At 37.9% G+C, this 25,457-nt stretch overlaps 1 protein-coding gene and 1 pseudogene across 1 annotated transcript in view; both read right to left on the reverse strand.

The window, feature by feature from the left end:
- LOC127453407 (GON-4-like protein) overlaps positions 1–15,014 on the reverse strand; it is a 28,592-nt pseudogene extending 13,578 nt beyond the window's left edge.
- Positions 15,015–17,991: 2,977 nt separating this feature from the next.
- Positions 17,992–25,457, reverse strand: part of LOC127453069 (atrial natriuretic peptide receptor 1-like) — a 58,531-nt gene continuing 51,065 nt past the window's right edge. Inside the window, exons 16-22 of the mRNA XM_051719088.1 lie at positions 22,854–23,022; positions 22,323–22,469; positions 22,040–22,163; positions 21,873–21,941; positions 21,263–21,437; positions 20,945–21,043; positions 17,992–19,783 (exon numbers count right to left, since the gene is read on the reverse strand). Coding sequence (XP_051575048.1) covers positions 19,635–19,783; positions 20,945–21,043; positions 21,263–21,437; positions 21,873–21,941; positions 22,040–22,163; positions 22,323–22,469; positions 22,854–23,022 — 932 coding nt within the window. The 3' untranslated portion in view covers positions 17,992–19,634. The remainder of the gene's footprint in view (positions 19,784–20,944; positions 21,044–21,262; positions 21,438–21,872; positions 21,942–22,039; positions 22,164–22,322; positions 22,470–22,853; positions 23,023–25,457) is intronic.

Raw genomic sequence — 25,457 nt, forward strand, 5'->3', positions numbered from 1 at the left:
TTATTAAAATTGGGCTCAATCCCCGCAATCCTGTGCTATTTAGCTAACATTCGTTATAATGATTTTAATCTGGCTAACGTTATACTAGTGGAATTTTGAATAACAAGTACACTAGCTAACGTTAGACTCCACGGAAATAATGTTAACAGCTTAAGTTACATCCAAACTGTGATGACTAGCGTTCGCTAAATCTAAATCAAAAACTCATCGGATCTACACAAATCACACAAATGACCTATTTTGGACAGCAAGTTTCGCCGAAAGGTGACAAGTGTGCATCCCTGCTTTAAGCAGCTTGGAAAATTCCAGAAAATTATGTCAAGCCTTTAGACAATTAGCTTCTGATAGGATGTGTACTGAATTGGAGGTGTACCTGTGGATGTATTTTAAGGCCTACCTTCAAACTCAGTGCCTCTTTGCTTGACATCATGGGAAAATTAAAAGAAATCAGCCAAGACCTCAGAAAAAAAAAATTGTGGACCTCCACAAATCTGGTTCATCCTTGGGAGCAACTTCCAAATGCTTGAAGGTACCACGTTCATCTGTACAAACAATAGTATGCAAGTATAAACACCATGGGACTATGCAGCCATCAAATGCAACAGCAAAGGACCTTGTGAAGATGCTGGAGGAAACAGGTAGACAAGAATCTCTATCCACAGTAAAACGAGTCCTATATCGACATAACCTGAAAGGCTGCTCAGCAAGGAAGAAGCCAATGCTCCAAAACTGCCATAAAAAAGCCAGACTACAAGTTTGCAAGTGCACATGGGGACAAATATCTTACTTTTTGGAGAAATGTCCTCTGGTCTAATGAAACAAAAACTGAACTTTTTGGCCATAATGACCATTGTTATGTTTGGAGGAAAAAGGGTAAGACTTGCAAGCCAAAGAACACCATCCCAACCGTGAAGCAGGGGGATGGCAGCATCATGTTGTGTGGGTGCTTTACTGCAGGAGGGACTGGTTCACTTCGCAGAATAGATGGCATCATGAAAAAGGAAAAATTATGTGGATATATTGAAGCAACATCTCAAGACATCAGCCAGGAAGTTAAAGCTCGGTCGCAAATGGGTCTTCCAAATGGACAATGACCCCAAGCATACCTCCAAAACTGTGGTAAAATGGCTTAAGGACAACAAAGTCAAGGTATTGGAGTGGCCATCACAAAGCCCTGACCTCAATCCGATAGAAAATTTGTGGGCAGAACTGAAAAAGCGTGTTCGAGAAAGGAGGCCTACAAACCTGACCCAGCTACACCAGTTCTGTCTGGAGGAATGGGCCAAAATTCCAGCAACTTATTGTGAGAAGCTTGTGGAAGGCTACCCAAAATGTTTGACCCAAGTTAAACAATTTAAAGGCAATGCTACCAAATACTAACAAATTGATTGTAAACATCTGACCCACTAGAAATGCGATGAAAGAAACAAAATCTGAAGTAAATCATTCTCTCTACTATTATTCTGACAACTTATATTCTTAAAATAAAGTAGTGATCCTAACTGAGCTAAGACAGAGAATGTTTTATACTATTAAATGTCATGAACTGTGGATAAACTGTGTTTAAATGTATTTGGCTAAGGTGTATGTAAACTTCTGACTTCAACTGTAGGTTGTGTCAGTCAAAATGGAAAAAACTTTTCAGAAGTCAGAAAATGAAGGATTAAAACATTGTTTTCTTTAGAATGAAGTGCACTATAAATAATGCACAATAACAATAGGATCATGTATTAAGAAAGTTTATAGTTGAACATGAAAAACATGCTTTTTTTTTTTTTTTTTGCATAAAAAGTACATTTGCATTAAGACATATATACATTTTTTGACAGCTATACAATTAACATCCAGGTATCCCTCACTGCCTTATTGCCTGTTGCATTATACAGGTGCATCTCAAATTAGAATGTCGTGGAAAAGTTCATTTATTTCAGTAATTCAACTCAAATTGTGAAACTCGTGTATTAAATAAATTCAATGCACACAGACTGAAGTAGTTTAAGTCTTTGGTTCTTTTAATTGTGATGATTTTGGCTCACATTTAACAAAATCCCACCAATTCACTATCTCAGAAAATTAGAATACATCATAAGACCAATAAAAAAAACATTTTTAGTGAATTGTTGGCCTTCTGGAAAGTATGTTCATTTACTGTATATGTACTCAATACTTGGTAGGGGCTCCTTTTGCTTTAATTACTGCCTCAATTCGGCATGGCATGGAGGTGATCAGTTTGTGGCACTGCTGAGGTGGTATGGAAGCCCAGGTTTCTTTGACAGTGGCCTTCAGCTCATCTGCATTTTTTGGTCTCTTGTTTCTCATTTTCCTCTTGACAATACCCCATAGATTCTCTATGGGGTTCAGGTCTGGTGAGTTTGCTTGCCAGTCAAGCACACCAACACCATGGTCATTTAACCAACTTTTGATGCTTTTGGCAGTGTGGGCAGGTGCCAAATCCTGCTGGAAAATGAAATCAGCATCTTTAAAAAGCTGGTCAGCAGAAGGAAGCATGAAGTGCTCCAAAATTTCTTGGTAAACGGGTGCAGTGACTTTGGTTTTCAAAAAACACAAATGGACCAACACCAGCAGATGACATTGCACCCCAAATCATCACAGACTGTGGAAACTTAACACTGGACTTCAAGCAACTTGGGCTATGAGCTTCTCCACCCTTCCTCCACACTCTAGGACCTTGGCCCAGGTAAGACGCCTCTGACGTTGTCTGCGGTTCAGGAGTGGCTTAACAAGAGGAATACGACAACTGTAGTGTCTGTGTGTGGTGGCTCTTGATGCCTTGACCCCAGCCTCAGTCCATTCCTTGTGAAGTTCACCCAAATTCTTGAATCAATTTTGCTTGACAATCATAAGGCTGCGGTTCTCTCGGTTGGTCGTGCATCCTTTTCTTCCACACTTTTTCCTTCCACTCAACTTTCTGTTAACATGCTTGGATACAGCACTCTGTGAACAGCCAGCTTCTTTGGCAATAAATGTTTGTGGCTTACCCTCCTTGTGAAGGGTGTCAATGATTGTCTTCTGGACAACTGTCAGATCAGCAGTCTTCCCCATGATTGTGTAGCCTAGTGAACCAAACTGAGAGACCATTTTGAAGGCTCAGGAAACCTTTGCAGGTGTTTTGAGTTGATTAGCTGATTGGCATGTCACCATATTCTAATTTTTTGAGATAGTGAATTGGTGGGTTTTTGTTAAATGTGAGCCAAAATCAACACAATTAAAAGAACCAAAGACTTAAACTACTTCAGTCTGTGTGCATTGAATTTATTTAATACACAAGTTTCACAATTTGAGTTGAATTATTGAAATAAATGAACTTTTCCACGATATTCTAATTTATTGAGATGCACCTGTATATGCCGTCCACTCATGCAAGAGCTGAGTAAACTCTGCCAAAGCATTACATATTAGTGCTACAATAACAGCCTTAGCAACAGACAACATAATTCTTACTCATTTTGCATCTTTTCTGCTGTATAAATGCTGAAGCTCTTTTGTTGCACAATTTTTTTAATCCAGCAGGGTTCCCCCAAAATCCAACATTACATAATGCATGTGGAAGAAAATTAATCTCTCCACCATGAACTCATTACGTTAGCTCACAGCCATTCCATCGATCAGACTAGTTTATTAAACCAACCAAGACACACTCTCGTCTCTGCAGCCTACTGATTGACCATTAGAGGGATCTGCCCATGGCACACGCACGCACACACACGCTCCTGCTTTCCACTTGGAGTGAGGATGAAGACAGCACAGATGTCAATCTACCTCGTTAACATTTAAAAACTCCCATCAGCTACATCTCCGTCTGTACCCAGAACACAATGACGCACAGGCATCACACACACACACACACACACACACACACACACGTCAAGCTATAATTAGCCCATGCTCAGGGTAAATAAAACAGTGTGAAAAGGATTATTATAGTTTTTAAATGCAGTTTTTACTTCTATTAGTCCTTTCGATTTAACTGTTAGTTCCACACCCCATCAACACCGTACGCACCTACTGAAGTGGTGCATCGCAACATCTTGAGGCTGTCTACACTGGACGTGTCGAAGTGAACGTTGTAAATGACGTGCAGCAAACACAGACCAATCAGCTGTGAGCTCGAGTAGACTTCAGCAATTGTTAAATAGGTATATTACCTGTATCCTGCTTTAATTTTCAATGGAAGTCCAACTAGTTTAAACATTTACTTATATTATATTTATAATGTTATTGTTGCTAAAACTGCATATACATGTGGTCAGATAAAAAAGATGATTTAATTAGTAGATCAGAGACCAGAAATTATATACAGGTGCATCTCAATAAATTAGAATGTCGTGGAAAAGTTCATTTATTTCAGTAATTCAACTCAAATTGTGAAACTTGTGTATTAAATAAATTCAATCCACACAGACTGAAGTAGTTTAAGTCTTTGGTTCTTTTAATTGTGATGATTTTGGCTCACATTTAACAAAAACCCACTAACTAACACAGGTATGTGACAGGCCGTGTAACGTCAGTTTTGTGCTGAATGACACAATTCTGTAAGAACAAAGAAAAGGTAAAAGTGTGAGGGATTTTAAACCTGTAAAGCCTATTTTTTGCAGATTTTTACGTATCATATTTGATACATTAGCTTTAATGGTCACTATCCTCCTGAGGCCCAGCCATTCATTTTTGTGTAGGACATTTGTTAAGTTTTTCTTAGCCCATACATGCTACAGTGTTAAATCTAGGGGTATTATCAGAGGACTCCCTGGGCTTTTCAGAAATGCCAAATGTTTGAGAGTTTGGCCATGACAACTTGCTCCTTGGTCTAAAAATATGAATTGAAATGTATCACAGTTCAATTCAGCACATCAAATACAATATGAATAAAAAATAAAAAATGTCCTGAACAATTTTTATCATACGTATTTTTATGCAACAAACACTATATTGACATTTAAAAAAGGGAAATTTCAGGAACTTATGGTAAGATGACATCATAATAGCCTGTAATGTAAAATAAGATCTTTATAATGACAGAGAAGGCTCCATTTATGAATATTAGTTCACACTTTAAATATATCTTATAAAAAAGTATATGTCAGAATTTTCAAAGCTCTGTGATTTTGTTTTTTTTTATATATACTGTATAGTGGGCATGAATGGAATGTAATGGTGATTGAGAGATATACATCAAAAGCCTTTATCATATTTGATACATATAGACATCTACATGCTTATTCAATAAAATGTTAATTTTTTTTAACTAAGCGTTATTTGCTTATATTCAGCAAATACTCATTTTAAAATATCAGTAACAATATAATCATTACTGTCACTTTTACTTTATAAAAATAAGCTGTCATTTATCCCAACATTTTAAATAGATCAATATAAACATTGAAACCACTTTTTCACAAATAACCATTAGATGGTGCCATAAACATGAGGCACTTACATTCCAGAAGTTTTCTTGCTTTTCAGCTTGAACAGAGAGTGAGACAGGAGCCATCAAACTTTGTGTATCATATTTGATACATACAGCGTTATAGGGTTAAATAAGGGGCTGGGACATTGTTGATCATGAAATCGGAAATAGGAATATGTGGTTTAAGGGAACTTTCAGTAGGTGCCAGAGGTTTGTGTGTGTATGCATACGTGCGTATAGCTGTTATCTATTCCAGTAAGCAAGCCCTATTTAAAGCCTCTGTGCCTGGATTCAGCACGTAGCTCACAGACACATGGCAAAATCTTTTCAGCACAATCACAGTGACGTAAAGAACTGCACCTGTACAGTACTCAGTAGAGAGGATATGAACAGTGTGTGGTGTGTGTGTGTACAGAGGCCAGGGTAAAAACTGTGTGTGTATGTGTGTAGTGAGTGTGTGCAAGTAGCTTTGTAGTGTGTCCATATTGCATCCTGGTTCTGCAGTGATCCAAGTGGACACATTAGACCGTCTCTCTGCTTCCCTACCCAAACAGACACAGCACCCCTCTGCTGCTCTGTCCCAAAGGGAGGACTCGTGTGTCACATGCGTGCACGTACACATGCACACCATGACAGGATAGGATCTCTACTGACAAATGGCTTATCTGTTTTTGCTTGGCTGATGAGTATACTAGGCAACAGGTGTGTAGGCATGACAAGATGTTTAACTACACAAAAGAAAGGATAGTGTGTGTGCATAAGCATAATAGATGTGTAAATATAGGCTACATGTTTTAGCTCAAATTGGACTTGTGATTCGAACAGCACGATCATTTCTATAATCTTCCAAATCTGGCTCATCTAAAAAGTTATATTTGGGGTCATCGTCTTCATCACCCTCTTCTGAAAGAAATAGAGAGAGAGAGAAATTGAGAGAGAGAGAGACTCAGAATAACTGTATTTTCCATGAGCATGAGAACATACACAAAGTGGTTATACTGAAAGGAAACTGGGGAAAAGGTCAGGGAAGAAAAACATCATTGAAAAAAAAAAAAGAGGTAGTACTTAACTGCTGACGCATGCACACACACATTAAACTCATCTCACACACAGAGGAAGCCATTAAGATATTTAAAAAAAAAGTGCTTGGACAGCAATTGTTTGAGAGCAACGGCTGGGCATGACAGACTCATGGGCTGTGATGTTTTTAAGGACATGATCACATACACAGTTTCTTTGATACTGGGAAAGGGAATCATACACTGCACCACCAAACCATTTCAATTAAATGTTTCATTCTTTTTGTTGGTTTAAAATAGGTTTAAGAGTTGTGTCTGCTTGTCTTGTCCTGTAAACAGGGTCCAAAATTACAGTAACACTTGCCAAGCAGCAAATTGGGAGTAAAAATTGGCTCTCAATATTTGGTTGGCAACTAATAACAACTGCAACATACATGGTTTAAATCGCATTGTAAGGACGCTTACATAGATATATGAGGAACAAAAGTACGAGTTTACTCGTTTGTAATGGCAACTGACGGCTCATCTTGTGAGTGACATTTTGACCTGCACTGACCGTCATAAAGACTGAACAACAAAACAGTAAGGCTAAATAATCCCCACTGTTTTAAGGACACTTTTAAATAAAATAAAAAATACAGTATCAAGGCTGGTAAGAAATATTTATGGCTGGTACATTTTCTCAATTTACCCACCATTTGCAGGTATGGTAAAAAGTTAAAGGAATAGCTCACCCAAAAACTTAAATTCTCTCATCATTTACTCACCCTCATGCCATTCCAGATGTGTATGACTTACTTTCTTCTGCAGAACACAAATTTAGAACTTTGAAGCTCCAAAAAGAACATAAAGGCAGCATAAATGTTATCCATATGACTCCAGTGGTTTAATTAATGTCTTTTGAAGCAATCCAAAACGTTTTGGATGAGAACTGACAAAATAAATAACTTGTTTTTCACTATAAATTGTGACATCAGTAGTCTCCTTGGTGATCATGATTTCAAGCTCAATTACACTTCCTTAAGCCATCTAGCACTCTGTGCATGCATCAACCACTAGGAAGTGTGATCGAGCTTAAAATTACTATCTTGCCTAGAGACTGCAATGGCAAGATGTACAGTGAAAAAGGAGTTATATTTTAGTCTGTTCTCATCCAAAACTGACTGAATCGCTTTAGAAGACATGGATTAAACCACTGGAGTCACATTGATTATTTATATGCTGTCTTTTATGTGATTTTTGGAGCTTCAAAGATTTGGTCACCATTCAGTTGCATTGTATGGGCCTACAGAGCAGAGTTTTCTTCTAAATATCTTTGTGTTCTGCAGAAGAAAGAAAGTCATACAAATCTGGGATGGCATGAGGGTGAGTAAATGAGGAGAGAATTTTCCATTTTGGGTTTGGATTTTAGAAACCAAATCTAACCCTCCAGTTGGAGACAAATATACTAAGCAAAGAGATAATCTGCATGTGTGAGATTCTGTACCTGGTAAGGCTCCATGCAGAGAGGACTGAGCTCAAGCTCTTTATCTACAGCATGGAGTTTCTCAATGAAGGGGTCAGGGGCCCTGACGGACCGTTAGGTGCAGGGGGACACATAGGCACTGCTTCAACTCTCAGATGGCTGGATGGTCTGGGTTTCTGCAAGACAGGAATAAAAGAAAACAAAAAAAGAGACAGCGAGATAGAGAGAAAAAGATATTAAAGAGTTTAGAAGCCTTGAACACTCAGCTAAAATAATCAAATATAATAAGTCAGCATGTGATCTTAATGATGTGTAGATCACCAGTCTAGGGCTGTTGCTGGCATCATCACATTTGGAGGACATATGAGAGAAAGATTGTCGGCTTCCACGCGGTGAGGAAGCTGTGCTATCTACATCACTCTCCATAAACGTCTGAGAAAACAAATCACATACATGTGCACATGAAAACTCAAAAGAGCTTCTCAATTTAATCCTTTTAATTACCTAGACGACAAATTCTGATGTGCATATCTATACCTCCTCAGCAATTTAAACTTCCTCGTCTTTGCTGGGACAATACTCTTCATCAGGAGTCCTCATCCTCTTGCAGTGGAATGTCCACAAACTGGGGTGGCTGAGGAGAGTAACCCAATTTACCAATTAGCAGTGGACAATAACAAAAAACAATACAAAATATTCAAAGGTGTCTTCACAACCATCCGTTCACCGTTCACCTTACTCATCTCATCTGGCTTCTTTATTTGCAAGATATTCCAGTTGCCCATTCCCTGAAAAGCCAAACACAGCTGCAATTACTGAAAAAGATATGCTTACATGATAGAAATGCTTAAAACTTGATAAGAAAAACAACACTCACCACCCCTTTTTCAACTACTTCTATGAGCTTTGAACGGGTCATTTTAGGCTCCTTTAATAATAGACTAATACAATCATCAAAAACACATCCTGTCCTGTATTCAAATGACATTCAGTGCAGCATTACCTAAATAACTGCTATGTTTATACATCTAATTCTCTAGCAAAAAGTTCCACTTGAACAGTAAATGGCATTCAGGCATATATTAAAATGAAAAGAGAAGCTCTTACAAACATGGGCATGTCCTGGGTGTCTCTTATGGCTGTTTTCATCATGGCCACAACATGTTCATTGGTTACCACCTCCTGAGGTCAAACACCGAAAGTCAACTGTTAAATAGTGTGCAATGCATTTCTAGGTGTTCAATAGTCTTGACAAATAGCATTTTGATATGTTAATAATTAGGTTTTTTTTTTTTTTTTTTATGGTTCATAAATTAATCTCCACACAGTGCTTCACTATTTGGAAAAAATATTTTTTAGGAAACCAATGTAAATGTAAAAATGTAAAATAATTGTAAAAATTCTGGCACGTTTAAATCAGACTCACATGGATAATGTTTCGAACATTGACAGAGGAGAGGTTGAGCTTTTTCGATTTGAGGGTTAAATCTCTGTCCAACTTCCTCAGCTCTTCCTCACTCTCATCCTCCCCCTTGAGCCCTTCCTCCATCTCCTCCCTCTCTCCATCCTTCTCAGGGATATCTCCTTCCCTTGGAGCCATTACACTCTTCTTCACATTCTTTCTCTTCAGCCACTCCTCCCCACCACACCTGTCCTCATATATGGGTTGACAAATAATGACAGTTTAATTAGATCTAAATTAATCAGTTCAAAATTTTTTACAAAAAGTACATATAGCATATACACTCCACGGCAAAAAAATGAGCCAAGCCCAAAATGGCAAAACATTAAGCTTTTAATGGTCTTAACCACAAATCATTTGTCAGGAAATTAGCAAGAATTAAACAAAAGCACTCCTGGTGCACTTCTGTGCCACCATTTACTCATTAACTTTTGCTGCAACTTTCCCAAAAAAAACTTCTTGGATGTTTTTTTTTTCTTTTTCTTAAAAGATTAGTCATTAGTTGGTGATCTGCCACACCTTATGCAGCCCATCAAAGGCCTGATAACAAGCTCATTAATGGAACCAGGAGGGATAAAGCAAGGAGAGATCTACAATATGCAGTGAGTCCCAAGATAAAGGAGTGAGAAAATCTGCTCCAAAAAAAAAAAAGCAGCTAAATATCATGCAGGGGTTGCTGTCAGAAGCCGCATAGCTGGTCTGCATCAGGCCAGCTGTAGCTATTCTGAAGTTTACAAGACCCTAAAGGCAGAGAAAATCCCTATTTCTCTATCAGCTATTAACACTTTTATACATAGTCACACATATGTGATGGTTAATAACTGGGCCTTGCAGAGTAGTGTCACACCTATGTGCTTCTGCAACAGCAAGTTACGTTACAAGCTGCCAGATTCAATCGGTTTTCGCACCGACACAGGCTGCGCTGGTCAAGCATCTGTTATTTATATTCGCTCAAACAGTTACTCATACAGTCTTTTAAACCACATAAGTTTATTTTATATACATACATCCAAATCGTCACCAAAGTACCACGATAAAAAGTTTACAGCTCTTATACGCACAGTCAATACATCAAACGCTTGATAACAGTTCAAAGCTTGTAGAAACACAGCCATCATATCTAAACGCAATCTTCCCATGCACGCAGCCACGTCTGCTTAGGTGCAGATGCTGTTCATTCACACAAACAGCAACTCAAACAGACTTTTCAGGCATATAATAAGTTTGTTTTCTGAAAGAGACAGCCTAACTATCACAAAAGCACCACGATAACAGTTAACAGATCATATACTCACAGATGCTGATCGAGCACTATTATCCATGCACGCAGCCAAGTCTGTTTACATTAGCACTTATAAAACACACACACACACACACACACACACGTCTGAGATGTCAAACAGTGCATAGGCAAACCGGACAGCTGATATTATTTGTTCATTTGTTTTTTACAGCTATAAAAATGAAATAAATCAAACAAAAACAGTACAGCAGACATATCCTATTTTTTCACGTTTGCTATATTATAGTATTTTTTAAATCGAAAATTAAAATAAAATAATAAAAAAAATACTCATCTACATTCTGCCCCCTCTACCGTCTGTGCAGTGTCACATGCAAAAATAACTCACTCCAGGGGGCACTGCAGAGGAATTTAGACCCTACTCATGAAAAGGTTAAGAGAACAAGTCAACGCTTTGAAACAACGGGTGATATTGCCAGAAAGAAAGGATCTGGAAGGACCAAAACCTCTTCATGCAGGGATCACTACCTGCTGAAATTTACAGTTCTCAAAGACAGGAAAAAAGCCTCCAAAAACTGTCAGCTGAATTTGAATTCCTCAGAAAACAACACTCTTTCGAGAAGAACAATAACCAGAAGGTCATCTAATGCAGGTTTTGTGTCTAGAAGATGTGTTAAAAAACCATTGCTGTCTCAGAAAAACAAGACAGACAGATGACAGTTGGCAGAATTTGGAAAGCTATCCCATACTAAGTTACTTTATTTGTTCAATTCTTGCTAATTTCCTGACCAATAATTTGAGGTTAAGACTAGGGGTCAACCTTTTTTCATCATTTTTCTAATTATCAGAATCGTTTTTTGTTTTGATCTGATTGCCGATTAATTTTAAAATGTGCTCCGTTGGCTCTGATGCCACCGCCTCTCTCTGAAAGGTCTGGCACAATGTCCCGCCCACAGTATTATCGGATTGGTTATATGTCACGAGTAAATGGCCAATAAACACTGTACTCTGTATTCGTGGGGGAGAGCTGGGAAAGAGCAAAGCAGCGAGAGAATGATGAATCACTGAGAAGACAAGCTGTTTTCAGATGTAAGAATACAGATATTTAAGTTGCAATAAACATCACAATACTCTATGCCAGTGGTCACCAATTAGTGGACCACGGACCAGGTCCAGAGTAAGACCATTAAAAGCTTAATGTTTTGCCATTTTGGTCTTGGCCCATTTTCTTTTTTTTTTATTGTTTAGTTTTAAATAACAAGTAACAAATGAGTGGCAGAACATCAATCAAATCAAAAAATCAAATCACTTTATTGTCACACAGCCATATACACAAGTGCAATGGTGTGTGAAATTCTTGGGTGCAGTTCCGATCAACATAGCAGTCGTGACAGTGATGAGACATGTACCAATTTACAATAACATCAAATTAACACAACACAATTTAAACATCTGTTATACACATAATTACACTCAACAATATACAAATAATAACATACACTGTACAGTATACAATACGCTGTTTTTGTTTTTTACTATATAGATACACATTATTCAATAAAAATTAAAATATATATATAAAAAAAAAGTATATATATATATATATATATATATATATATATATATAGAATGTACAGTATTGTACTGTATTGACATTCAGGCTGTCGGTTGATAGTCAGTTGTTAAGAGAGACATAATATAATAATAATATAATTTATGACAGTCCGGTGTGAGATATAAGAGTAAGGGTAATAAAGTGCGGTGCTGATGTATATTGATCATGAGAGATCAAGAGTTCAGAAGTCTGATTGCTTGGGGGAAGAAGCTATCATGGAGTCGGCTGGTGCGGGTCCTGATGCTGCGATACCGCCTACCTGATGGTAGCAGTAAGAACAGCCCATGGCTCGGGTGGCTGGAGTCTCTGATGATCCTCCGAGCTTTTTTCACACACCGCCTTGTATATATTTCCTGGAGGGAGGGAAGCTCACCTCCGATGATGTGTTTGGCAGTTCGCACCACCCTTTGCAGTGCTTTGCGGTTGTGGGCGGTGCTATTGCCGTACCAGGCGGAGATACAGCCAGTCAGGATGCTCTCCACAGTGCAGGTGTAGAACCGTGTGAGGATGTGGCGGTTCATTCCAAACTTCCTCAGCCGTCTCAGGAAGAAGAGGCGCTGATGAGCCTTCTTCACAACGACTTCAGTGTGGACGGACCATGTGAGTTCCTCAGTGATGTGGACACCCAGGAACTTGAAGCTGCTGACTCTCTCCACTGGTGCTCCATTGATGGTGATGGGACTGTGTTCTCTGTCTTTTCTTCTGAAGTCCACCACAAGCTCCTTTGTCTTACTGACGTTGAGGGAGAGGTTGTGCTCCTGACACCAGTGTGTCAGAGTGTGCACCTCCTCTCTGTAGGCTGTTTCATCATTGTCAGTGATCAGACCTACCACCGTCGTGTCATCAGCAAACTTAATGATGGCATTGGAGCTATGTGTTGCCACACAGTCATGTGTGTACAAGGAATACAGTAGTGGGCTGAGAACACAGCTCTGTGGGGCTCCAGTGTTGAGGATCAGCGATGAGGAGATGTTGCTGCCTATTCTAACCACCTGGCGTCTGCTTGACAGGAAGTCCAGGATCCAGCTGCACAGCGAGCTGTTTAAGCCCAGAGCCCGGAGTTTCTCAACTAGCTTGGAGGGCACTATGGTGTTGAATGCTGAGCTGTAGTCTACAAACAGCATTCTCACATAAGTGTTCTTTTTTTCCAGGTGGGAGAGAGCAGTGTGTATTGTAGATGCAATGGCGGCATCATCAGTGGAGCGGTTGTTGCGGTAAGCAAACTGCAGCGGGTCAAGATTGAGTGGCAAGACAGAGCAGATGTAATCTCTGATTAGTCTCTCAAAGCATTTGCTGATGATGGGGGTCAGAGCAACAGGACGCCAGTCATTTAAACAAGTTATTTTTGATTGTTTTTGAACAGGCACAATGGTGGATGTTTTAAAGCATGTGGGGACCACAGACAAAGAGACAAAGAGAACATCAGTGATCTGCTAGTTCGGTTAATTAGAAGGTGTAAACATTATTATTTATTACTAAGTCAAAGGAATGAAGGTCTCTTACCCACAGTGATGACCAGACCCAGCTCTGCATCCTCCTCTGACAGCAGGGGGGATGAAACTGGGGTGAAGGACTGGACGCCATCACCCTCATCCTCAAAATGATCTACACAGAGAAAGAGAGAAAAAAAATGCATTGCATGCTCTCATATAAATGTCTCTCAAGAAAGATCACGTCTTGCCACTACCTGCACTGGATTTCGCCTCTTGGCAATCAAATAGTTGAGCGTGTCTTTGTGGAGACGGTGTGTGGATTGAGGTCCAGCTCTTCCTCTTAGTGGGGGTAGAGGTCTTCCTCCAGGAACTAGCGGATAATTTGTAAGAGAATAGCGATCTGCTGACAGATTCCCTCTTAGGTGCTTTGGAAGGATTGGGTTGTGGGTCCGGAGAAGACAACTTGCGTTTCCACCCCATTTTTAAAACGCTTCTGAGCCTTAAAACATGAAAAACAGTAAAAACAGAAAAACAGTAGGTTCAAGAAAAACAGTAGGTACAAACTTTTATTTTACAATGGAGACTTCAACTAACTCATGTTTACAGTCCATGTTCACGTCATTTAAAATTTTAATGGGGGATTTTGGATGACAAAGTGTTCCAACAAGACAAGTCATTTGGATGAATTAAAAACAAACTATAATGCGCCACCAATTAGACTCTAGCTGTGTCTAAATACAAGTGAGCTGTACACCTATGCAACATTATATGACATCAAAGGTGCCAAAGTTAGGCAGCTCATTGGGTTTTGCAAGACAGCATATTAAAAAATAATAGCAACAATAATATGAAGCGCTGTTTTGGTAACTTTTCAACGAGGCTTTATCGGATACACTAACAGAATTAATACGGTTAAATATGTTTATTTAATCGTGATTCATTTTTAAGCAAACAGAGATTAATTGTTATGAAAATGATTAGTCTCTTCTGCAGTCAGCTAGCTCACTGGCTAACTGAAAATAACATCCCTCCACTAAACAAACAAGGCCAATTGAAAATATATTATATTTATAACATGCAATCGTGTTGTTTGCTCTATTCATCTTTCGAAAGGTAAAAATCCCTCTTACCCACGCACAAATGTCTGAAGCCATCAGTAGCTACAGTATCTTATACACACTAACACGCCTCTTCAAAACAAACGGCGGGTGTTACAGTCATTTTCGTCCCTCATACGCACAGAAGCTATAACAATCCGTTCCTAAACCTCAGTAACAGACAGTCCCGCGGGCCGCGGCACACTGTGCATAAAACCACGGCGCTCTTTTTAATTAATATAGTCTTTTAATAGCCTTAACAGAACCTAATTTCAAAGCAGATATAATCTGATGAATCTGTGTCATTTTAATGGCAAGCAAATATTTTACGAAAATGAACAAGTAGCCTAGGCCTACTTGTAAAATTCTGACTGTATTTTTATTTTATATTTTTATTTTTATTTTTTATTTTATTTTTTTTAAATCTCTGAATTAGGAAGTTATGCAGTCCTGTCTGCCAGATGATGTATACTGACGGTCCTCTGCATTAAACTTTAATGAATTTTTGAGGTTATGACTGTATTGTTTTAAAATTGGGAGAATGGATTGGATGTGATGGATGATAAAAGTGTTTCCCCTTTGTAGTGAAGTTCATACACAAGTGCAAGGCTCCTGCCTAAAAAAAAACAACAACAAAAAAAAACTTTAGGCTTTTCTGTATTGATTTATGGAATTATTTTACAGAGATCGACCGATATTGATTTTTAAAGACCGATATGATACTGATTAGTTTTGTGTTTACATGTCCAATCACCGATATGCATAGCCAATTTTTTTTATTCTTGTTTTATTTTATTTTTTATTTTAGGCACATTTACATTTATCACTAATCTCTGGTGAACTGCTTCACAAAACTAATACTGTGCACGGTCTACAAATAATTAATTTGACTAGTTTTAGCAATACACACGTTCAAAGCCCCTCACTTAATTAATATTTAAAACGTAAAGACTTTTGTCTCCAAATTTATTGGTAAACCTGACATTAAAGAACCAATAACTGATTAGGCCTAAGTGGAAAAGTATGACTATCGGTCAAACCGATTATTGGTCTATCGCTATTATTTTATGACTCCCTCAGTGTTCTACTTCAAACAAGAAAGTGATCAAAACATCTCTTTTATTAAAATTTATTATTGACTGATTGGAAACATAACAATTGTTTATGTTATTATTTTTGTTGTTTTATTTGTTATTTATTTATTTGTTGTATTATATTTGTAATTTTATTTATGTGCTTGATTTTTTTTATTAATATATTCACTTATTTATTTGTATTAGGCTAAAAATAAAAGCATAAAATTTGCTGTTGCAGAACCCACCTACCTGACTGGGGTGGAGTCTGTTCATGTCAGGAGGGTATATTTACCTTCAGTCTGGACAGTGAAAACATTTTATTTCTCTTGTCCAGCGCAGGAACAGAGGAAAATTTCCTCCAGAGTTTACAGACTGTCAAAAGAATCTTTAGAGAGCATCATCCTGAAAGTCATATGTCCGATCTAAACATGGGCAGATCTATATCAACTCGTGATTTTCCACTCGTTAAGCGAGACAAGTCATGCCAATCAAGTGCTCTGGAGTATCAACCGACAGCAACGAGGCACGTGCCACTTAGGAATATGGTAGTGACACCTGCAAGTGTACCTGAGTTTACCATCCCCTCACTGGGCGCAGGGAGACTGCAGACGCCCGTCGACCGGGAGAAGACTGGGGTCAGTAAAGCACGGCGGCACACCATGCCACGGTCCACACATCCATCCTTGTTAGTACGAGCACTCACGCGCTGCTGCCCATTCTCAGAGATGCACGATCTGAGAAATATGGATGATCTCCAGAGTTGCGCTGTGTCAGACCCAAACACAAGAGCTGCAATGTCCTTACTTCATCTCAGCAAAATCACCACTCCGTATGGCTTTCTCACGCTTGGGGAAAGTCCGTGCGTATATAGAAGAGAATCGTTGTTTTTCGAGGAAATTGGACCTCAGGCTTGTTTCAATATGGGAGAACACGCAGCTTGTCTACATGGTCCTCCGAAATCAAATAACCGGTCTGATGACTCTTTATCAGAAGTGGTTGCAGCTGCAGACACAGCTACTCCTCATCTGCAAGATTCTTTGAACTGTGTAGAACCAGTGAAATCCGCTTACATTTCCAAGGGGTCATTTCGAAAAGGATGGCTTAAATGTTTACTGAAAAATTCCTGGCCAAGGTGAAGTCATTTTGTCTTCAAGTTGCCTAACCAAGCAGTGTTTATGTGATGAAAAGACTAAAATTCTTAACCCCATCTGTGCACCTAATTCTGTCAAAACTCAAACTTCACCTGGACATTGACCAGACATTTAAACACATACTGTCTGATTTTGACATTGTATAAATTAATTAATTACATATTCTAATATTTAAAACATCTGTAAACTGTGAAAGAAATTAACCAGGGCTTGGGGCAAAAATTCCACAGAAAGCGAGAACAATGGCCCTAAAATTAAAAATGTGGTTAAAAAAATTTCAGATTGACAATTTATGTTAAGGAACTGATTAAATACAAGTATTAGACAAAAAAGAATGTCACAGAGTATGTTTTATATGGTTAGAAAAAAAAAATACACTCTCATAAAAGGTAAAAAATGCCCCTTAAAAACTTTTAGGACATGCTTTGGTAGTTGTCCACACATGAGTTTCTGGAGGGTTCTCCAATTGCTTAAATAAACTTCTTTGCTTATTCACCCTTAAGAGGGACACACGCCCTTGGTGGGACATCACAGTACTATCCATCAGCGATGCCTTTAGACAGGAAATATATGTCATAGATAAAAGCACAGCTTCTGTCAAGCCATTCTCATGAAAATTCGTACATAATTTACGAGTTGGCTATTTTGTAAGGTCTAGCACGATGTCGTTCGCATACACTCGTACGAGTTCCGCACATGAGGCGTTAAGGATATACTTCTTAATATTATGCCCTTACCTAAACTCCTTATCTAAACTTAACCAGTCAGTAGAGTGTGTAAACATGACAGGAAGCTGTTGTGTGTGACAGAAGCAAGAAACTGTTGCGTATTAGATGGAAACTATGTCCAGCGACGTCATTGGCTGTAGCACGATATCATACGAATTGGCCAAATTCAGAAAAGTTGTACGAATCCTGACGATTTCGCCGTGAGATCATGTTGGCTTCTGTAGTCAGAGAAAGTCTTGATTAAAAGACTTTCCTTCCATAACAGTACATCTCAAGGTTAAATCAATTATGTTTTAATGTCAACATTGCTTATAACACTGTAATGGATGCAGCAAAATGTTTGACATACAGTATGCAAAAATGATATGACATGAAAATGAAAGACTTCACTAAAAATATTCTGTATCTGAATACCCATGTGTGTCCTTAATGCAAAGATCAAACACTTCATTAGTGTGATAACATAAAAGGGCCAGTTATTAAGTGTGTCTGACAGATTTTCAGAGCGTAATGCTTAACCTGCGCTCTCAAGAGTTTGAGGGCACTTCTAAATCTAAATCATCAGAGAGAATCAAGTGAGGGTGTTTAAAGGTAATTGAAGTGCCAAGCAGGTACTTATGCAGACTCTGAAGAGAACATAGGAACAAAATTAATACTTTAAGAAGATACAGAACTTATTTGCACAGTTAGAAATTATTGTCAGGTTCTGTGTGGATGTGCTGCATTATAATCCTGACCTTATGTGGATATTCTGGAAACAGTTTCAGGGGCAGAAACTGCTTTGCTGGTTCCTAATGATGGAAAAACCCATGTGCCAGAAGTTAACAGCTTCATCATTACCCAAAAGCACTATGCTAAGAAATGTAAGCATACAGTGTGCTTATGCTTATATTTGACTGACCATAAAACATGTCAAATGTTACAGAAATAGTAAAAAATAAAACTCTTCCCACAGCGACAGAATCACATTGAAACATGTAAAACAGTGTCATGACAAATAGTTCTCAGCAAACTTACATCTGATCTTTGAAATAAAATCAAACTTGTTTCAATCATTTGAAATTATAATGGCACAGCTAAGCAACCTCCTTTTCCCTCTTTTAGAGCAGTGATATAGTCCCCCTCAACAGATCTAAGATTAAACTGAGCTGTATTATTGATCTGTAAGTGAGTTTATTTTTATGCATTATTTTATATGATATGTGTCCTAAAGCTGCTGTAGATCTGTGTGGCTCACAAAACTGAGGCATCAACCACACCAAAAAAAAAAAAAAAAAAAAAAAAAAAAAGAAAACGGCTCTTAGAACTAAAGCCACTCTCAATAATTCAGCGTGATGTGGCAGACAGGTCTATTAAAGAAGATAAAAGATTTGGAATATGAGTTACATTTACAATTTTACACAAATGACAAAATGGTAAAAAAAAAAAAAAAAAGGTAAATAATGTCTGATTTTTCTTCAGCCCATATGAATTAGACCTATAAAAGCAAAGTAAATTTCTAGTGAGTTAAAACCCCAGCAATAACTCATAATTATGTCTCCTGCATACACCCTTAAAAGTAATCATATTAGGTATAAGCAATAACATTTAAATACAGTAAATCAAACTCGATGCTGCTAGCTATCCTCCAGGGGGTGATGTTCAAAAGCACACAATCTTACCTTTATTCAACTGATTTACAACTGCAATAACAACTTGTGTTGAATGGTGATAGTATCTTAAAAAAAAAAAAAAAACCTTGAAGTCCATATATTCAAAGGTCAGACTTCGCCTCCAACAGTGCTGTACACAGTAATGTAGGTGTGCCTTGAGCAAATTTAACTGGCCCCAAACAGTCTTGAAGGTTTCCCTGTGGATGCAATTGACTACAGTCTGTGTCTCGACTGACCCGTGGAACTATTTTCTCTTATTTCTGATGTTTCAGTCACTGTTCTTGCTCTCCCCCAGAAGCCAATAGGTCCTCATCTTCCCCTTTCCCTTCATCTCAACATCTCCTCTCAGCTCCAGCTGGAAGCAGTTGAACTCCTGCAGCACGTCTCGAGTGGCTGACGACACATGAATCTTCAGAGCTGCAGGATAACAGCATGTGTATAATTACAGTGTTTTACCGTTTAAAGAAACCCCCTTGATTAGTTCCCTCAGCTCACTCAACTTGAGCACAACTGGGTTGACTGTGTGTTGCCAAAGATAATTTACTTGTGTAGTTTCAGCACCCACCAGGTACATTAGCTTTAATGAGAAGAGCCAATAACTTTCCTTGGCACACCATTTCTCCTTACACACAGTTAAGCAGGTTTCTAATATTGGTAATGCATGTAAGGGCCACTGTGTCTCTAAAGCCCATGAAAACAATGAGTAGGGTGCTGTTCAACCCCCATGGGTCAATGGTTGAGGTATGATTGTGACGGTCAAAGCAGAGCATGTATTCTAATCCTCTCCCAAGGGGAATAAATTAGCAACCATTAAAATGATTCACTTTCCTGATTGCTATGTGCTGTCACAATTAGCTTTGCTTTTGTCATGTGTTATCTAACCCAGGCTGATATTTCTCATTTATCTGGCAGCGTTTATGTGAGGAAGGGGATGGATGGAGGAAATAATTAAATCTGAATGACAATGGCATCTTTTCATCATCAACTTTTTTGTTTTTGTTTAGGTTTTGTAAATCATTGTGAATTTAATTGGTGTCTAGATAAACAAACCCTACATAAGGATTTCTGTTTAGATATTGAGGCAGACAGTAATTATAAGATAAACAAAGGTACAGAGTAAGGAATAAAAACTTTCATTGAAAATTTTTTATTTCAGTGCACCAGTACACTTATGAACTGTGATGTTAGAAACTTTTGTTTGGTAATTTGTTTTTTGTACATCACAAATCTACTGCAGAACCATAAAAATAGTTATACCTCTGTGACTGTTTCACACCCTCCGTATACACTGTAAAAGTGGTATCCTGCAGTTGTTACTTGAAGGAGCTATTTTTTACCCAATCTAACCCTTAAAAAAATTGTTGGTGAAATCCAACATTTTCAGGTTAATTCAGTGATGTTAAATAATATTTTAGACTTGAAAACCAGTTAATTTAGATGTTACCACATGAAGCACATTTTTTTCAAGGTAGAACAGGGATCAAACTGATTGGCCTGCACTCTTGACTACTACAAGGGCTATGGTTATAAACACAGGCTGAAATTGCTGGGATTGGGATCAGTAAATAAAGTCCTTACATTCTCCATTTGACTCCATCCGAGAGGATGTGTTCACTGTGTCTCCAAAAAGACAATAACGGGGCATCTTTAGTCCAACTACGCCTGCACAGACAGGGCCTAAAACACACATACACATGAGAATGCTGTTAAAGTTTGTCTGTAATGGTAGAGTTTAGATATGAATATAAACTCATTTCAACCAGAAGAGATACCTGTAAATTTTATAGTAAGTAAAACCCATCAATATGTTAAAGGTCAAGTGAAACAAGTCTTTCCACTGCAGGCTACAAACGTAGACTGACAAAGCAAGTTTTGAAGTGATCAGGTATCACTTACCGCTGTGGATGCCGATTCGTAATTTGAGCTGCTCATCAGGTCGGTGGCGAATCTTAAATGTTTTGACAGCCTCCAACAGAGCAAGGGACATGCGTGCGATTTCACGACCGTGCAGTTTCCCATTCCGTACCGGCAGTCCTGAAACCACCATGTAGGCATCACCTATTGTCTCCACCTAAGGGCCAATTAGAAACAAAGACACCATCACAGGCAGAGAACCATATCAGTGCAAACAAAAGTCAAGAGTTACACATGCAGATTTTAAGTATACAAACATTCGCTGTTAAAATGTAATATGTTTTTCCTTTAATGCAGCGATTATATCTTATGTTAAGGAGAGGTAGTATAGGTGGATAGGCTAAATAAAATTTTACTTTATCAAAATGAAACAAATTGTGAGTTTATATTGAAATCCATCCAAGTTTTAAAAATATGCAAATTAGACAACTTATTAAATATGCACAAATTAGCATTTTATAAAAACAGCAACATTTCGCAGATTTTTTACAATTTAACGTGATCAACACATATGTATAGAAATACACTGTATACAGCTTACAGGACTATAGAGGACTTAATATGTGTTCATATACAGATGAGGTAGCAATACCTTGTAAACATCAAAATTGTCTATAATGGCATCAAAGCAGGTGTAGAGATCATTAAGGAGGGTGACAACCTACAGTAGAGAGGGAAAAAAACTTTAGAGAGCTTGAAGTTCAAACAAAGAAAAATCAAACCAGAGTTATTCTGTGGTTCAAGTATAGGTTGCTGTACCTGCATAGGTGTGCTCTCTGCTGATAGTGAGGTGAAGCCCACAATGTCACTGAAGTAGATGGTGACAGAGTCAAAAGCTTCAGCCTGCACCGTCTCACCCTTCTTTAACTGCTCTGCCACTGAACTAACATATACAACGGAAATGTTACAATCACACACACATTATCAATGCTAGTGCAAAAAACAACAGCATTAGGCCAATGAGAGTTAGCCAATGTGTACACAGTTACAGTTATAGTTTAGTATTTCTTTAGTGTGTATTCTGTAGGAAGTGTCAACTGACTGAGGGAGGATCTGATACAGTAAAGATTCTGCCTTGCGTTTCTCCTCCAGGTAGGCTTGAGTTCTATCCTCTACCAGCTCCTCAAGATTATTAGCGTACTGCTCCATGCGAGACAAAAGATTATCCAAAATATTACTTCTGTGCTCCCTGCAACAGGGATAGATGAAAGGCAGAGAGACAGACAAAGAGAGAGGATGAGAGTGAGTACTGAGTACTGGACATTAGGCTGGCAGAGTGTGTTTTTGAAACATGAGAGGAGTAGCTCAGTTGTCCGAAATTGAATAGAAAATGGGAAATGGATGGACCAGACAGCGACATGGTGTAGAGGTTAAAGTTCTGGGCTGGTAACCGAAATGTTTTTCAAATCCATGTAGTATTACTGAGCAAGACACACAACCCCAGGTTGCTGGTTGTGAGATTTTGAACTGTAAGCAGGTTTGGATAAAAGTGTTTGCTAAATGACTTACTAAATGTGAAAAAGAAAAAGAAACAGAGGGTAAAAGCAAGAACTAAAATCTAAAATGGTCAGACCTATTCTGTTTGCGGAGTAATACACTAATGTGGTTGAACTCAGGTCTATCTGATGGTTCTTCAGCCCAGCAATGCTGCATCAGCTGGCCCAGCTCCTCACTGTGGGTTTGAGGGTTCACTGATGGCCGCAGGTACGGCCATTCACCCAGCACTACTCGATCCACAATCTCTATAAGAAAGACAGAGAAAGAGAGAGAAGAGAATTTGGTAACACTTTACAATAATGCATTAGGTATTATGAACAAACAATAAACAATATATTTGTTACATAATTTATAAATATTTGTTAATGTTAGTTAATAAAAATAAAATTGTTCATTGTTAGTTAATAGTGCATTAACTAATGTTAACTAATACAACCTTAGATTTGAAATATGTATTAGTATATGTTGAAAGTAACATTAACGATTAATAAATGCTTAATAAGTATTGTTTATTGTTAGTTCATGTTAACTAATGTTAACAAATGGAACCTAATTGTAAAGTGTTGTAAAGAAAAAAAGAAAAAGGAAGAAAAAGGGCCATTATAAAATAAGAAATAAAATAACACATTTAGGGAGGTGTATGCTTATTACAAATGATAAAATCTGCTATTGGTACAAGACGAAATACACTTATATTAAAGATTATCTGAAAATAGGTCCTATTGTCTTATGCAGTTTTGCTTATCAGATAAATTTATCTTGTTTTAAGGATGTTTTATATATTTTTTTACCAATAGTATCAGCAGTTAGAAGACCTACTGCATGTCATAGTGCTTTCTTTTTTCTTTCTTTCTTTTTCTTCCATCCATCCATTCTTCCTTCCTTCCTTCCATCCATCCATCCATCCATCCATCCATCCATCATTCCTTCCATCCATCCATCATCCATCCATCCTTCCATCCATCCATCCATCCATCCATCCTTCCTTCCTTCTTTCTTTCTTTCTTTCTTTCTTTCTTTCTTTCTTAGAGTATTTTGTTTGTCTTGTTCCCACAAACTCCCAGAATGTTTTATCTCTGTTTTCCATCCTCTGCCTGATCTCTGTCAGCTCTATAAATCCAGCTCTTACTAATCTGTCATGCTGGAAGAAATGACTGTGGGCTGTACCACCCTAAAAGCACTCTCTGCTCCTGCTGAGGCATTTCATGGACAATCTAGATCATGACTAAACATCCTGAAAGCTCTTCAAAATCTCAGCTGTCTTTACTGCTACACAAAATTGTGTTTTTGTACATGTGTTGGTTAATTGGTTGAACACACACACACAAAGTTGATTGGTTCACCAGTTCAGAACTGTAATCTTGGCAATCTCATTACCAAGGTGACCAAATGTAGGTAAACTGGTGGAGATTGATATGATCTTTCTATCAATCTATATATATATAATAGATAACCTAGACAACCTATCAAATAGATAACCTATAAAAATAAAATAAAAAAAATAGATAACCTATCAAAAAAAAAACTAAAAAACAAACAAAAAAAACATTTGCAATGTACATAACAGATTGTATTTGCACTGTACATAACAGATAACAGATTTGTATTATATTTGCACTACGTATGTGTATGTGTGTATGTATGTATGTGTGTGTCTGTGTGTGTATGTATGTATGTGTATAATTATTTTTTATTTTTTTTATTATTATCTATGTCTTGCTGCTGTTTTTGTATTGTTGTACACTGGAAGCTCCTGTCACCAAGACAAATTCCTTGTATGTGTACGTATACTTGGCAATAAAGTTGATTCTGATTCTGATTCTGATTCTGATCTCTCTCCTGTGTCAGTTCTGATTATTGTGATAACCTCATGAGTTCCAGGGGCATTGACAACATACCCTCTGTTCATCACGTACAAACACACATAAACATACACATATAAAGACCCATATCTTTCTTTTCTGTATTCTATATCACTTGATTAAGCCCATTAATAAGATTAGGAAAGTAAAGGAGACAGAGTGAAACAGAGTGAAAGAGACAAGTGAATATGAGTATTTGTGAAAAAGAACTGGTGTGTCATTTAGTGTCTCTGAATTTGATACAAAGTGACAGTGATTTATACAACTTTCCTTTCATTTAATTTGATCTCAAATTATAAATGCAGTTGCTGGCTGCATCAGAAGCAGAAATGTGTCATGATTTTCATAATTTATAGTAATCAAGAACCCAGCATAATCAAGTGGCATCAAGAAGCAAATGTTTGGCAAAAATAATAATCTGTAAGTATGTTTATAAAGGCACATAATAACTTAAAAGTGGTTGAATGTACAGAGCAGAGATGGCAAGACGAGCTCTTCACCCTGTGAGGGTGGTTCTCCACAAGCAAGAGAAATAAAAACAGGGGACGTTATGTATGCGTGAGTGTGTGTTCAGGGGTGGCAAGATAATGTCAAGTGTGTTCCTCTTCAGACAAACTCTGTGAGTTTGGAGTGCAAAGGATGGTGTTTGTGAGGGCATGTGTTCTTGTGCATACAGTACATACTGTATGTTTTAAGGATTTTTGATGTGTGTATGGGAGAAAGAGAATATGTTTATATAACTGTATGCACACACACGGCACACCTGTGAATGGTGTCTGTCTGTGTAAGTGAATCTGTTGACCTCTCTGAAGTACCTG

The sequence above is a fragment of the Myxocyprinus asiaticus genome, chromosome 15 (genome assembly GCF_019703515.2).
Source record: "Myxocyprinus asiaticus isolate MX2 ecotype Aquarium Trade chromosome 15, UBuf_Myxa_2, whole genome shotgun sequence".
In the NCBI taxonomy this organism is placed as follows: Eukaryota; Metazoa; Chordata; class Actinopteri; order Cypriniformes; family Catostomidae; genus Myxocyprinus; species Myxocyprinus asiaticus.